Raw genomic sequence first — 15,102 nt, 5'->3', positions numbered from 1 at the left:
ATAATGGCTTCATCCAGATGATTATGATGCAGATTCATCACAGTCACTTTATAAGCCAACTTTCTTGAGCTGCGTGGAGTTTGATGACCAATTCTGATGTGGTATAGTTGCCCATTCCAGGGCACATGTGTAATAGATAGAAAATAGGTTAATACCGCTAATAGGCTAATATTATTCCATTGTCTTAACTTAAAAGACACTCATTTAATAGGACTTAAGTGCCTTTAGTTTTAAAATATGTTTAATAAGACAAAAACTATAACCTTAGGAAGTGGCTTGTGTTCATGATTCATATCCCTGGGGGTTTTGCCATTGAATAGGTAAGTACTTTCTCTAGCATTCTGCGGCTGTCTCTGTAGATTGTTCTTTTCAAAGTAAACATCGCAAGTTTTAATCACTACAGTCATGAATATGGCCTTATGTTTATATCTAGTTCTCAGAATCATTGAATAAAACCATTATATAACATGGCCTTCCTACCATGTTACCTGTATATTCTTCATTGGTTTTCAGTTGAACACTGAGCTTCAACTACTGTTTCCTTTGGGCAAAGATTAGATTTTAAATGCTACTGTAGCTACATTTAATAGCTAAAGATGAATATCAAGAGAAAAATCACATATTATGATGCGGGCTCATGGATTATTCAAATGTTGGCTTTCTCTCCCAGAGGGCAGCAAAACCTGCTGCTCTAGGGGAGCAGAATTCCCGGTAGGCCCTTAGATTGTAGGAGGCAGCAAAAATGCAGCTACAGGCAGGTTCTAGAGAATCCATACTGTGCTACTTAGTACCCAAGTTTATAGGAACTGGCCGTTGCAACATTTGCAGTGCTTGATCAGGACACAGATGCTCGCATGATTTATGGGCAATCTGCTCTTTGCTTGTTTCGAGAACTTTATCTTCTTTAAAAAACAAAAAATCTAACAAATGTTACTATTGCCTTCGGAGAGGAATCAACCTTGAATCAGTTACTGACTCAGGTGTGCTATAGCAACTGGTATCGCCTGTTAGAGGCAAAACTTGTTTCCTTTCTGGAATTTAGTACTCTTTTTTGCCTTTGTGGTCCTTTCATGGTTAAAAATACCTTTTTAATTCCAGAACCTAAGAAGGCGCCTGTGTTTGATCAGCACCTCACTCCAGTAACAGTAAGCGAAGGAGAATTTGTGCAGCTCAGCTGCCACGTGCGGGGATCGGAGCCCATCAGGATCCAGTGGTTGAAGGCTGGAAGGGAAATAAAGCCTTCAGACAGGTGCAGCTTCAGCTTTGCCAACGGGACCGCAGTGCTGGAACTGAAGGACGTGGCTAAAGCCGATTCAGGAGATTACGTGTGCAAAGCTTCAAATGCAGCTGGAAGTGACACTTCAAAATCAAAAGTGACCATTAAAGGTAGAGATACGTCAAAGGCATTGCTCCAATGAAGCCAATGACGGGTCGCATTTATTGGCTTATTACAACTTAAATAAGAATGGAATTCGGTTTTTAGAAACATCGATTATTGCTCGTTAGCAATTTATAGCCTCCTTATTCTAATTGAAGGGCCAGATTATTTCACAGAAATAATGTCAATGCAAATTGTCTGACATTACCCTGTGTCCACCATCCTATTTCTTGCACCACTTTCCGCCATATCCAAGAAGGTATAATTAAGCCCCAAAAACAATGCTGTAGTAAATGTGACATGAGGGAATCTGATGCCATTGTCCTAGAGGAAATCCATAGAATAAAGCCAGGCATGGAAATATAAATTTGATAGTGCTTTTAGGATTATAGTTCAGCTTGCATGTGAGAGCTACAACCAGTTACAGAAGCCTATAAAACTGCTTTATCTTCCATAATCCCCCCTCCTACATAGTGAGTCCTAGAGTGAATGGTATCTTTGACACTGCCAAATTCCCAAAGCTCACTTCACGAAGGAATTAGTTACTCCAATTTTAAGGCGATTGTAGTAACAAAACATGTACATGTGTCTTTTAGACAAACCAGCCGCAGTCCCAGCAGCTAAGAAAGCAGCAGTCGACGGGAGACTCTTCTTCGTGTCAGAACCTCAGAGTATCAGAGTCGTAGAAAGTAAGTCCTTCGCGAACAGTACCTCTACCTCTACCCAGTACATTTTACTGCTGATTTAATGTTGGAAGAACCTAATTTGGGAAAATTAAGGGTTTTTTAAAAAATTATTATTCATTTGCTTTTGTTCTTCCTTAGAAACCACTGCAACATTCATTGCAAAAGTTGGAGGTGATCCAATCCCAAATGTTAAATGGACAAAAGGGAAATGGAGGCAACTGAACCAGGGGGGTCGCATTCATATCCACCAGAAAGGCGACGAAGCAAAGCTGGAGATTAGAGACACCACAAAAACCGATTCTGGATTGTATCGGTGTGTCGCATTTAATAAACACGGTGAAATTGAAAGTAATGTTAACCTGCAGGTGGATGAAAGGAAGAAACAGGAGAAGATTGAAGGAGATCTTAGAGCAATGCTGAAAAAGTAAGTTCAATTAAAACGCACACACGCACACACACACACACACACAATCATTTTCCATTCACAAAAGAGATGTCTCAAGAGGCAGGGAACATCCCCTCCAAGATTCTGACAGAGAAAGGACATAAGCACACAGACATTCTCCTAAAAACATTTAAGCAAGCATCCAATGTTGGAGCATAAGTTAGCATTTCATGAGGATTGGTTTCTGGACAATCATGAGAAAGTTTTGAGAATGAGGTGAATTTTTTTAGTTAAAATTAAAAAAAAAAAAAAAAAAGGAAACAGCCTGCGGAGAAATTTGTATGTGTCTCATTACGAATTTTTTGTTTCTCTGTATTACTTGTCATATTCTGAATTCTTTTCTAGATCAACACTTTAAACATTTCCCATAATTACCAATACTTTCATCATAAATAATGTTTCAACATAATTGATTATTAAATTAACATTTGCTTTCCACACATCTTTCCCATGATGTATAATATCTTTCCCTTTTTAATACTTTCCATTGCTCCTGTTGCTATTCCTTTTCATTATTTCATTAGACTCTTGGTTGTAAAGTTTACAAATATATTTCTGTTATTCTTCCTTCAACTCTTTGATTAAATTTCTGTACTTTCTAACAATGGTCCAGTCTTGATCCACCTCATCACCAAACCCACATTTTTTTTTATTGTTTCACAGTTAATGTGGTAAAACTAATATTTCTTGAACAAAGGATATAGCACTATGCCTTCATGAGGGGAAAAACCCGTAATGATATTTATAATATTTAAATGATGATAAGCAATTCAAAATAAGTAGAAGATAGGTGATTTATGTTTATTTCTGATTTCATTTAGAACTCCAGTCTTAAAGAAGGGAACTGGAGAAGAGGAGGAAATCGATATTATGGAACTTCTCAAAAATGTTGATCCTAAAGAATATGAAAAATATGCCCGCATGTATGGAATCACTGACTTCCGAGGTCTTCTTCAAGCGTTTGAAATGCTAAAGCAAAGTCAAGAAGAGGAGACACATAGATTGGTAAGATCTTTTGTGTAGAGCATCATCTTAAAAATTTATGTTCAAATTCCCAGTACCCCACACTCTATGAGCTCATTTAGTGTAACCTAAGCAGCATCAATAATGGAAGCTGAATCTAATCATGTGTCTTGTAATTCAGTTTTTTTTCCCCCATATGTAATACTTACGCTCTTTCCTCCTCAGGAAATTGAGGAAATAGAGAAGTCAGAGAAGGACGAAAAGGAATTTGAGGAACTTGTATCATTTATTCAGCAAAGGCTGTCACAGACAGAGGTAAAGTGAATCGTGAAGATGATACAGCAACAGATGGTTATTGGGAATTATAATGAAAGGAGTGACTAATGTGTCTTAATTCTTCATTCTCCTAGCCTGTCACTCTGATCAAGGATATTGAGAATCAGACAGTTTTGAAAGATGACGAAGCTGTGTTCGAAATTGACATCAAGATCAATTATCCAGAGATCAAGCTTTCATGGTACAAAGGGACTGAAAAACTGGAGCCCAGTGATAAATTTGAAATAAGTATTGATGGTGATCGACACACGCTCAGAGTCAAAGACTGTCAACTCAAAGATCAGGGCAATTATAGGTTGGTGTGTGGTCCCCACATCGCTAGTGCCAAACTAACTGTGATCGGTAAGTAAGAAGCATCTTATTGAAAGTTGTGCGGTTAGTTTGCTGTTGAGCACACCTGTGTGTGCTAGGAGACAAAATGGTTTTGTGCGTGTCATACCAACAGAGCCTGCTTGGGAACGGCATCTTCAGGATGTGACTTTGAAAGAAGGCCAGACTTGCACCATGACCTGCCAGTTTTCCGTGCCAAACGTAAAATCTTCATGGTTCAGAAATGGCAGACTCCTGAAGCCCCAGGGCAGGCATCAGACAGCAGTGGAGCACAAGGTCCACAAACTGACCATCGCAGATGTTCGAGCAGAAGACCAGGGGCGGTACACCTGCAAATATGAAGACCTTGAGACGTCGGCAGAGCTCAGAATTGAAGGTGGGCGAGGGGCCCTGATGGGGTGATTTCTACCCAGGCCACTGGCGAAGGTCGTGTGGGACCCCCCTGCCACCGGGCCACCGGGCGTTGACTGATGTGCTCCAGGTCCTTACTCTGGACCCGCGTGCACCGTGGCCACTCGCGGCCCAAGAGGTGCTCGGGATCAAAGTCAAGCAGCCACGCGAGGGCCGGTTCTTTTGCGTGGTTCTCTCTGGTCAAAGGCAGCTTGCGGCCTAAACTAAGACAGGACTCTCTAACAGTTACTAAACTCCCTAATTGTGCTAACTTCGATCATCCTTTACAATTTTACGAAATTCTGTAGGTCTCGCATCTATGATTCTCCTTCTAAGATAGAGATCTTGGAAATGACCAGATTTCATAGCCATAGCTACAAGAGCTTGGCTATATGTAATAGACCTAAAAAATCGATTTTGTTTATAGAAATCAGTTGGAATCTGCTTATCTGAAACTTAATAGGTAAAGGTAACAACGTGCGTCGTGTGTGATTAGCAGCTATTTTTTGAAAATAATTATTTCACGTGAGGATTCTAGTCCAACCTTCTAACTCTCTGAAATAAAGGGAACTCTCAGGATTTAGGAGCAAATAATATTTATTTCCTAATCCCTTGATCATCTATCTGCGGTGTCTGAAGACACCCTTGGGCTGTACTGAGCAACATTTTAGCTCTAATGGTAGCATCTACGTCCAGTTGGTGCTCATTTGTAGTTGTTGAAATGCAACTATATGACTTATTTACACAGACATTTTAACTTCTTTGACTTGCTGTAAGTGGATGACAATGTCTGATTGTATTTTGAAGTTCAAACATTTTTAGTAGGTTTCAATTTAAAGGATCTAGCCGAAACCACTTTTTAAAAAACAATTTTTAAATAATTGCATTCTCATATGAACCTTCAAAAAAAAGGCTCACCAGAGTACTCATGATGTCTAAGATGTTCTTGATACTGTCATACACTTAATTCCAGATAAAATTTTGCAGGACCCTCTACTGCAGCTCAGTCTCCTACGAAATACGACCCTGCTATTCACTCCCAGTGGTTCGATTGCTTCGTGCATGTCCACAGGTGCTTACAAAGCAGGTTTCAGAACTCCTAAAAATGAATCATCTGAAATTTGGAAGTTCAGACTTCCTATTGAGTTCAAAATTATTTCACAAGGAAAGTTATAACATAGTAGATGATAAACAATTCTGGGGCCTGAATAGCAAAAATTATTTTACAGAGGAAAGAATTTCAAAGGAGAACAAATTACAGAGTAAAATTAAGTTTATCTTCCCTTTAGTTTGAATCCCCAATTTCACTAACATTTTTAAAGCTTAATTTGACTTTTGGGTCATAAGCGCCTTTGACTGTTGCCTTTTTGGGTCATAAGCCCCTTTGACTGTTGTCTTTATGCAAATATTTTAAGGAACCCCAGGGATTTCTTTTCACTTTCCTACATTGGTCCTGAAGCAATACACTTAAGTATTGGAATAATTTCTTGTTACTAAAGCAAAAAAAAAAAAAAAAAAAAAAAAAAAAAGAGCACTTTCTTTTTGTTATGTATTTTCAGCCTTTGGTGTTTTTCCAATTGGATACCTAGGTGGAGTCTTTAAATATCTGAGGAGAGAGCACAGTGAAAAAAATCCCTCCCTAAGCAATCTAACTCTGAAACTTCTTTGTCCTTAAACAGCTGAACCAATTCAGTTTACAAAGCGCATACAGAACATCGTGGTGAGTGAGCATCAGTCTGCCACCTTCGAATGCGAAGTGTCTTTTGATGATGCCATAGTGACATGGTACAAAGGCCCAACAGAACTGACCGAAAGCCAGAAGTACAACTTTAGGAATGATGGTCGCTGCCATTACATGACCATCCACAATGTGACCCCAGATGACGAAGGTAATGTAGTTGACTGCATCCCTGCGGATATATAACTTAAATCTTGTCTGTTTTACATATTTCTACCCTAGTTTACACTCACACTGTGTGATTCTATAGAGAATGCTTTTTTAAGAAAGAGAATTATAAATAAATACACACTGCACTTAAATAAAGAAGTGTTATTTACAAACATGTCAGAAAACAAAAATTTGATGATTCTCCTTAGGTGTCTACTCAGTAATTGCTCGACTGGAACCAAGAGGTGAAGCAAGAAGCACAGCAGAGCTGTACTTGACAACTAAAGGTACCAACTAAAACACCACATTAAAGCCACATTGCAGTCTTTGAAACAAAGAATCCTGCCTGGATGATTCTAAAAACAAAAATGTCTTTTTTTTTTTTTTTTTTTCTTTTGCAGAAATCAAGCTTGAGATGACACCTCCCGGTAAGTTAAAAAAAAAAATCAACCCTTACTCACAATATGTCCAATAGAATTTTATAAATGATAGAAGCCAAATTGAAATGTCTAAAAGTACGATTTAGTTTTTTCAGTAAAATAGTCTTCAGGAAATAATATAAATGTTAGGCTTTGTGAGCTTGGGGAATTCGAGATAACAAGGTCTCATTCAGCTGATAGTCAGGATCATGCCAAAATTGTGTGGCCACGGAACAAACCCAATTTTCACAGGGAATAAACATGCCTATGTGGTTGCATACAAAAGATTCCTGGTATCTCTGTGTCTGTATTCGATTCTGAGGTGGGAAATGCCTGACAACACATCTTAGTGGTCTAATAAATATCTATGGTTTCAGCCCCTCTATGCTTACCATTAATGGTTCCTTTTCAGATATTCCTGATTCCAGAGTCCCGATCCCAACCATGCCTATCCGAGCAGTACCTCCGGAAGGTGAGACCCAGCACCATGACCCCCTGGGCTTGCAGCAACAATATTGTGCCATGAGGAAATTAGCAAGGCCAAACCGTAGGAGAGCCAGGACACATCCCCGCATGTCATATTCCTCACTGTGTGAATAACAAATCAAAGCAAAAGAGTAGTAACAATTATAAATATACACAATTTTTATTTTCCCTGATTGATGAATTGGTATCATAACACCTTTGATTACTGAAAGAAATGCATAGGGCTTTTCATTATCCTTCACACAAAGTAAGAACCCAAAGGGTAATGAGGGCATCTCTTTTCTTCAGAAATCCCTGCGATGGTTGTTCCTCCTATTCCTCTGTTGCTGCCATCACCTGAAGAAAAGAAACCACCAGCAAAACGCATTGAAGGTATTTTATGTTACCTACCTAAATGTCAAAATACATAATTGACGGTCGCAGCCCTGGAAAATATGGTCTAATGCTACGTGTTGGCCCTCTAGTGCCCAACAGGTGGAATTGCTTTTCAAAATGTAAATTATTTGCTCTAAATGTGTAAGGCTTGTGATTAAAACTCTGAAAATCATCAAACCAAAGGTACTGCTTAATATTAAAATATTGTATCTTAATGTAATCAGTGAAACGTTAATGTAAAATTGATTTCATGTTCCATATTTTATATATGTTAGCTATATTTATATAACCATATATATAAAACAAAATAATAGAATTAACTTCTAGTGAAGCTTCTGGAAATAAACCATAGTCGTTTATAGCCACATTGCAAATTGTGGCATTTTTTTCCTCAGTCATAATGTTGTATTACACTTTTTTTTTTAAGTTTGCTGTTTTGTTACAAAAATGTGATTTACGATATCTTTGATATGTTTGATTTTTTTTTTTCTTTAGCTAAGGGATGAGCTCACCAATAAGGAACTCTTGAGTGTGTCAAGGAATTTCCTTTTTTGAATATTCCAATAGACAAATTATACCATTCCCCCCCCCCCCCCCCCCCAGCTGCTCAACTCAGTCAGGGCTACCTGGGACTTTCTAGAGTTCTGAGTAGTTGAGAATTACTGTCAGAATTCTCCTTGCATCAGGAAACAATTCTGCATGTCAAAGTCAGATTTTTTTTTCCGTAGTCGGATTTTTTTTTCCATAGCGGTTTCCAGGATTTGGCACCCTAGTACCCCAATATCTGCTATCTTTGGTGTCAAGAACTTGAGCCAGTTTTCAGCCAGCCTCAGGGAAAATTCAGTGAAAAACGCTTTCTTTCTCGTTGCTGACCTTATACCTTGATCATGGCCCCTACTTATAACTTGAATTATGGCTCTTAACATTCATGAGTAAATAACACTGTTTTTAATTTTTTGAATATGATTTAATTTCCCAAGTTTCCCAGTGCAGAGTTGAATTTAGCCATATTGACAGTAGCACTCAGTGAAAACAAACAAAAAAAGACCTCCAGATTTGTGACTAGTGCATCTCAATAGCAAACTAGAGCATTTTATAATTTATGTGAATAGTTAAATATATTTCATCTACTTTTGATAGCAGAAAGGGAACAAGATTCAAAAATCATAAATTTCCTTTTATATTTGTTGTCAGGACTAATGATTCATCTTATTGAATGATTTAGTCTTGGAGTGCTACTGTCAACGTGGAGAAATTTGACTACCTAAAGGGAAGCTTCCACGGTATCATAGACAGGACTTTTAATTTTGCTAGTTCACTTGTTATTCTTCACCCTGACAAATTTAAAGTGTTCTTATTAAGTGAAACAGGGTGAAAGTGCATACCTTTTCTGTTTATGGCATCACTCAGGTTCATGTTCTCCAAGTTTTGAAAACTGTAGGCAGGCATAAAACCAGTGAAGATGTAGACTCACCCCCATACATTCTACCTCCATCCAAAAAAACAGCTTCTGCATTCTAGCACAAGACCTTTCTGAAACCAGGTATCTTGAAATAATGTTGCAAGAGCCTCATTACCATCAAACCATATGCAAAAAATAGCGCATTTGAATAAACCTCTTCATTTCCTGAAACCGTTTTTGTTTATATCTGACATCTTATTTTTTTAGTGACCAAAAAAGCTGTGAAAAAAGATGCCAAAAAAGTTGTTGCGAAGCCCAAAGAAGAGCCACCTCAAGGTACGAATGAATTACTGAAAATTGAGTCTTACTGCTCTTCTAGTTAACAGTTTTAAGCCCCAAGTAGTGGAGGGTGGAGGAAGGAAAAAGTTTGCATTCCCAAAATGAAGCCTCTCCCTTTGCTCATTCTCACCCTCTCCTCGAACTCGGCCCTCACTTTCTCTTCATCAGCTCTCCCCTTTTTTTTCCTCCCCATCCCTCTGTTCCTGTCACCTGCACATGGCAGGCAGTGGCAACCCCAGAGAGTTCTGGTTATCTCTGGACGGCACCGCAGCCGCACTGGATCCTGTCCTGCCCAGAGGAGGCCAAGGACTGATGCTAATTTCCAGTGGCTGCTCCAGCCCAACCCAGAACCTCCCTGGCTCCCTGAGCTGTCAGTCCCTGCAGAAAAACAAAACATGTTGTGAAAGAGGATCAGTTCAATTACTGGAAAAATGGGGAAAAAAATCCATTTTCCCCCCTATATCCTGGGAGAGTTTTAAGAGGAAAGGCTAGATAACTAAATTAAAGCAAATGGTGTTACCTGTTTAAGATCAGAGTAAGGAAGTGCTCCTGGAAGGAGGAGGATCCAGGAGCACAAGTCACCGTTTCCCAGAGTGGTCACTTGTGAGACATTATGGTAGAAGAGGGAGCTCATGAAGCATGGATATCTCCTCAACTTCACAGTTAACCACTGAAGAAATTAAACATGCCCTAATTGGTTAGCACTAGGCTTATTGAATAGTCTCTTCATATTTTGTGTTAATTGGAATTGTTTTAAATCAATCAGAGCAGCTTTTCTCCATTTTTGTTAATACAGCATCGCATAGCAATTCTGGTGAGCTAAATTTGGAATTTATAAAGGCGTTTGGCATGTTAGCAATACCACAGATTATACAAATAACTAGCAAAGGTGCACAGGATGAGTAAACATTAAACAATGCATAATCTAAAAATAAACATGTGTTCTATTTTTAAAATCCCAGAGGTTGCCAAGAAGCCCCTGCGTCCAACTGCCTTGATTCCAGCTGAAGGTAAATGAAGAGATATTGTTGGATATTTTTATTTATTCCTGAGATTTGCATCTCTGCTTTGTATTCTTGTTTTTAAATAGAAATCTTCTAGTGGATTATAAAGTTATGACATCTCATATTACAATTTGCACTAAGAAATGTCCACTTCATATTGCTCCAAGCCCTGGAAGGGAAACACAGGCCGATGCTAATGCAGCCTTAGTGGCTCTGGACACAGGGAAAGCAGTGGCGAGGGGTGGAAAGGGAGGCATCGTTCTTATTATTTCAGGTGTCTCTAACACAGGCGCTAAGGATCATGTAACCAATGTTAGCCTTAATTATTTTTTTTAAAAGTTGTTGTTACAAAAGCAACTAATTGATTTCATTTTGTTACATAATTCTAAATATTATCTTTATTAAACTGGTGAGTCACATTCAACTATCAAAGAAATATCTTTAAAATTAGAAATGTTTCTGAAAGAATAGTTGGAAACTTAAATAGAGGTTAACATGGCACGTGAATTCCACTAAATGATCAGATGCTCACATATCCCACGAGCACCAGGGGCTTTGTAAACTGGAATTCCCATTGGACAATGGAAGCTGTGTCCATTTGATATTTGCGAAATGCCGTTTTGTTCACAGTAGAAAAATCCTCAAGAGTCAGTGCATCTTGATGCTCTAGCCAACAAAAATGTCAACGGAACTGATACGCAGAACAAATCATCAACATAATACTGAGACCTAAGATACTGATACCATTTGACAACATAGACATTGGTTTATGAAGTAATGCTATGGATGCCACTAGTGTGCTAATATTTTCCATCTGTCTGTTTATTTATTCATTCATTCATTCATTCATTTATTTCAGCTCCTGAAATTATCGATATATCCTCCAAGGCTGAAGAAGTAAAAATAACGACAATAACCAGAAAGAAAGAGGTTCAAAAAGAAAAAGAAGCTGTGTATGAGAAAAAGCGTGCTGTCTACGAGGAAAAGAAACTTTTCATCGAATCTTTGGAAGAACCTTATGATGAACTGGAAGTGGAACCGTACGCGGAGCCATTCGAAGAACCTTACTATGAAGAGCCGGATGAGGACTACGAGGAGACCAAGGTCGAAGCTAAAAGGGAAGTCCACGAGGAATGGGAGGAAGATTTCGAGGAAGGCCAGGAGTACTATGAAAGGGAAGAAGGTTATGACGAAGGGGAGGAAGAGTGGGAGGAAACTTACCAAGAGAGAGAAGTCATCCAAGTGCAAAAGGAGGTTTATGAAGGTGCGTATCACTGGGCCGCTTCTTTTCCTCTTTTCCTCAGTTCCTTATATTTTCATGCTATTAATCTGATCTGCGATAGATACAGAAAGCATCTAAAGGACCATTTAGACCTTTGAAGCTTAGACCTTTGTTAGAAAGATCACCTCTAAGCTTCTGCAGTCACTTTCAGGCTTTGCCATTATAAATTGAGTCATTTAGTCCTAACACTAAATTCCAAGAGCTGCTTTCTCATGCAGAAATTCAGGGTTTACTTCCACCGCCTTGCTGCATCTCTGCTGGGTCCTTTTTTTTTTTTTTTAGATACTTGCACACATATACACTCTTACTTCCTTTGCAGTTAGTACAACCTACCAGAACTTACCTATTTCAGCATCCTTTCTTATTCCTCTGTTTTTGTTAAAGAATCACATGAGAGAAGAATTCCAGCCAAAGTGCCTGAAAAGAAAGCAGTGCCACCTCCAAAAGGTATGTAATTGGAATTATTGAAATAGATCAGAACTTCCACATCATTATCATGGCTTGTCTGGCAAAGATGTATATACCACCAGTCCAGTCCAATCCAATAGGCACAACTTCTTCTCTAAGCTTTATTGTATCAATGAATTTTATTTTCCTAAGAATATCTCATTTAATGCAAAAAATTTAAAAAGATGATAAAAAGATGGTAATGATAAATATCTTTTGAAATAACTAAAATATTTGAAGTACAGAAATTTGTAAAGTTCAGAGTACCAAACTTGTTTCTTTCTGAAAAGTTATATATATGTATATATGCACGTATACATATATATTTATATTTATACATATATAGGATCTTAGACATGTAGGGAGAAAGAGAATTTTAACAGAAATTCTAAAAGTACTGCAATCTCTTTAAAATGCTTGCAGTTGTAAAGAAGCCAGTAGTTGAAAAAATTGAAAAGACCTCTCGAAGAATGGAGGAAGAGAAAGTTCAAGTCACCAAAGGTATTCTGATTTAAAACATTTCTAGTACCATGTACACACGTCATCTATTTCCTGATATATATATCCCTGCGTTATCATATAGCCTCATCTAAACTAAGTTATTTTTAGATTTTGTGCAAAGCGATATTCTTCACAATACAAATATATTTGTACATATTTTTTAAGTACCCGAAGTTTCAAAGAAGATGGTTCCACAAAAACCTTCTCGGACTCCAGTGCAGGAAGAAGTTATTGAAGTGAAAGGTATACATCTTTGTCTTTCGAGCTACAAGTTTTAAACATTTTTACTCATGTCTCTGTATATGTGTACAAATATTACTAAACAATTCACAAATCTTAAGCTACCAAAATACAGACCTTCTTGTACAGTATATATCTTACATTGAGTTGCACATCTGTATAATTGAAGGAAATGATAACATCCCCTTTGTTTCTAGTTCTGCTTTAAAATCACAAAATTATTTTTTTTTTAATGTAGGGAAGGTTTGGTTTAATCACTAGTCCTCTAACTTTACTATGCGAGGCATTCCGTCGCATAGGATGATATTCCCTATCCTCTCGTTTCTATGAGTAAACCCTAATGGATTCGGAAAAGCATCACATTACGTGTGAAGAAGTTGTGTCTATTTGATTCCCGTTTAATCATGTTTGGTAAAGGCTGCATGGGCCGTTTGTCCCTATATATCAAAACATGGTTTGTATTCTTGTCAATACTAAATGTATCCTCAAGCTACTCATACTAACCCGATCATTCTGTGTCTAGGGACTTACACGTGATGTGCAATCGATGTATTTGAGTAAGTACGTTGACCTAGAAAAAGAATTACTAAATGTGAAATACTCTCTTTAAAGTACCAGCCGTGCATACAAAGAAGATGGTTATTTCAGAAGAGAAGATGTTCTTTGCTTCTCACACAGAGGAGGAGGTGTCAGTCACAGGTATAAGGCACATTTGAATTTGGGGGCTCAGCCAGAAGGGCTTTAGATGAATTTGTATCCTCCTTCTTCATACCTAATTTGTGATTATGTAGGCACCTCTGTCTCCTTGTAGCTCTCTGTCGGCGTTTCATTGCACGCTTGTCTGTGTTGTAATGTGTAGTTCAGTATTCTTTGTGAATTATACTTACCACCCGTACTATGGCCTACCAGTAATTAAAATATACATTTTTTTCAAAGTCCCCGAGGTACAGAAGAAAACTGTTACCGAAGAGAAAATTCATGTTGCTGTTTCCAAAAAGATTGAGCCTCCACCTAAAGGTATTAATGGTTCCCCCAGGTTTAGAATCTTTTCAAAGTTCTACATTAAGCATCCAGATATGTTCATATTGCATAATGCATTTGGCCACAAGGTCAGCAGGCCTACAGCCACTATGTACGATGGACATTACGGGGGTTGGAGGGATGGGAAGCCCATGAGGAGCACACAGGAGAGAGGAATGAAAGGCAATGGAGGCTTGGCCCCTGCTTCAGGGACCTCACAATCTAGTGACCAGCTCTTTGGAAATAGGAATTTGATGTCCTGGAGCCGGCTCACGCCGACTCACCAGAGCTGATGGTTAAGTTTTCAGGAATTTGGCTACCCAGTGTTTAACACCCCCATGATTAGGGGGTGTAGTCAAGCTACGTAAACTCACAATTAAATTATAGAAAAATCTGTGATAAGAGTCGAACCTCATTACTTCTTTTGCTGCATTTTATTATCTCTGTTTCTGAGGTTGTTTATGTTGACTGGGCCTAAGCGGTGGAAGTACTAGTACACAGTGGGCTACTGAGCATATTCCCAACCTTGTGACGACAAGGTCTCGTGTGTTCCCCAGGGTGGGAGTGTTTGCACCACCACAGAGACTGGAAGTTAGCAGCTGCTGCAAATGCGAGCTCCCTCTCCCCAGCACACCCCACCCAAATCCTTAAACATGTGGGATACAAAAAATACTGAAGATAGTCTAACGCAATTGCTATAATGCAGTTGCTTTATAAATGTGAAGTTTCTAAAGCTGGTATCTGAGGTGCTGGCCCGTCCAAGGAAGGGCAGCTCCTACCTGCTCCAGGAAAGTGGAGGCTTCTGGAGGTGAAGGCCCATAACAACCCCGACTTTCTCTGAGTAGCCTTTCCTCCGATTCCCTTTCCTCTTGTTTCTAACGTGGAAGTTTCTTGCCTTCATTTGGGATAAAAGACAGATGACCGCTCTTTATTGTAATTCTGTCCTGCAACAACATATACCTTGTTGTAAAAATACATGATTTCTCAAAAATGGCACCTTTTTTTTTTAAAAGTCCCTGAGCCACCTAAGAAACCAGTCCCTGAAGAAGTGGTTGCTGTTCCCATTCCTAAAAAGGTGGAGCCCCCACCAGCCAAAGGTAGAATAATATTTTTATTTATTTTATTTATTTTTTTTTATTTATTTTTTTTTAATTTTTTTTTAGAATAATAT

General features: G+C 38.5%; 1 protein-coding gene across 1 annotated transcript in view; it reads left to right on the top strand.

Moving 5' to 3' along the window:
* Positions 1-15,102, top strand: part of TTN (titin) — a 274,354-nt gene that overhangs the window by 102,039 nt on the left and 157,213 nt on the right. Inside the window, exons 99-119 of the mRNA XM_072752064.1 lie at positions 1,099-1,386; positions 1,975-2,067; positions 2,203-2,488; positions 3,331-3,514; positions 3,698-3,787; positions 3,883-4,150; positions 4,254-4,514; positions 6,208-6,417; positions 6,626-6,703; positions 6,818-6,844; positions 7,248-7,307; positions 7,610-7,693; positions 9,366-9,434; positions 10,400-10,447; positions 11,301-11,705; positions 12,108-12,170; positions 12,594-12,671; positions 12,837-12,914; positions 13,524-13,610; positions 13,848-13,928; positions 14,945-15,028. Of these exons, the coding sequence (XP_072608165.1) occupies positions 1,099-1,386; positions 1,975-2,067; positions 2,203-2,488; positions 3,331-3,514; positions 3,698-3,787; positions 3,883-4,150; positions 4,254-4,514; positions 6,208-6,417; positions 6,626-6,703; positions 6,818-6,844; positions 7,248-7,307; positions 7,610-7,693; positions 9,366-9,434; positions 10,400-10,447; positions 11,301-11,705; positions 12,108-12,170; positions 12,594-12,671; positions 12,837-12,914; positions 13,524-13,610; positions 13,848-13,928; positions 14,945-15,028 (2,922 nt within the window). The remainder of the gene's footprint in view (positions 1-1,098; positions 1,387-1,974; positions 2,068-2,202; positions 2,489-3,330; positions 3,515-3,697; positions 3,788-3,882; positions 4,151-4,253; positions 4,515-6,207; positions 6,418-6,625; positions 6,704-6,817; positions 6,845-7,247; positions 7,308-7,609; positions 7,694-9,365; positions 9,435-10,399; positions 10,448-11,300; positions 11,706-12,107; positions 12,171-12,593; positions 12,672-12,836; positions 12,915-13,523; positions 13,611-13,847; positions 13,929-14,944; positions 15,029-15,102) is intronic.

This window comes from Vulpes vulpes, chromosome 3 (assembly GCF_048418805.1).
Source record: "Vulpes vulpes isolate BD-2025 chromosome 3, VulVul3, whole genome shotgun sequence".
Classification (NCBI taxonomy): domain Eukaryota; kingdom Metazoa; phylum Chordata; class Mammalia; order Carnivora; family Canidae; genus Vulpes; species Vulpes vulpes.
The sequence above is the reverse complement of the archived record's forward strand: the minus strand, read 5'-3'. Positions and strand labels throughout refer to the sequence as shown.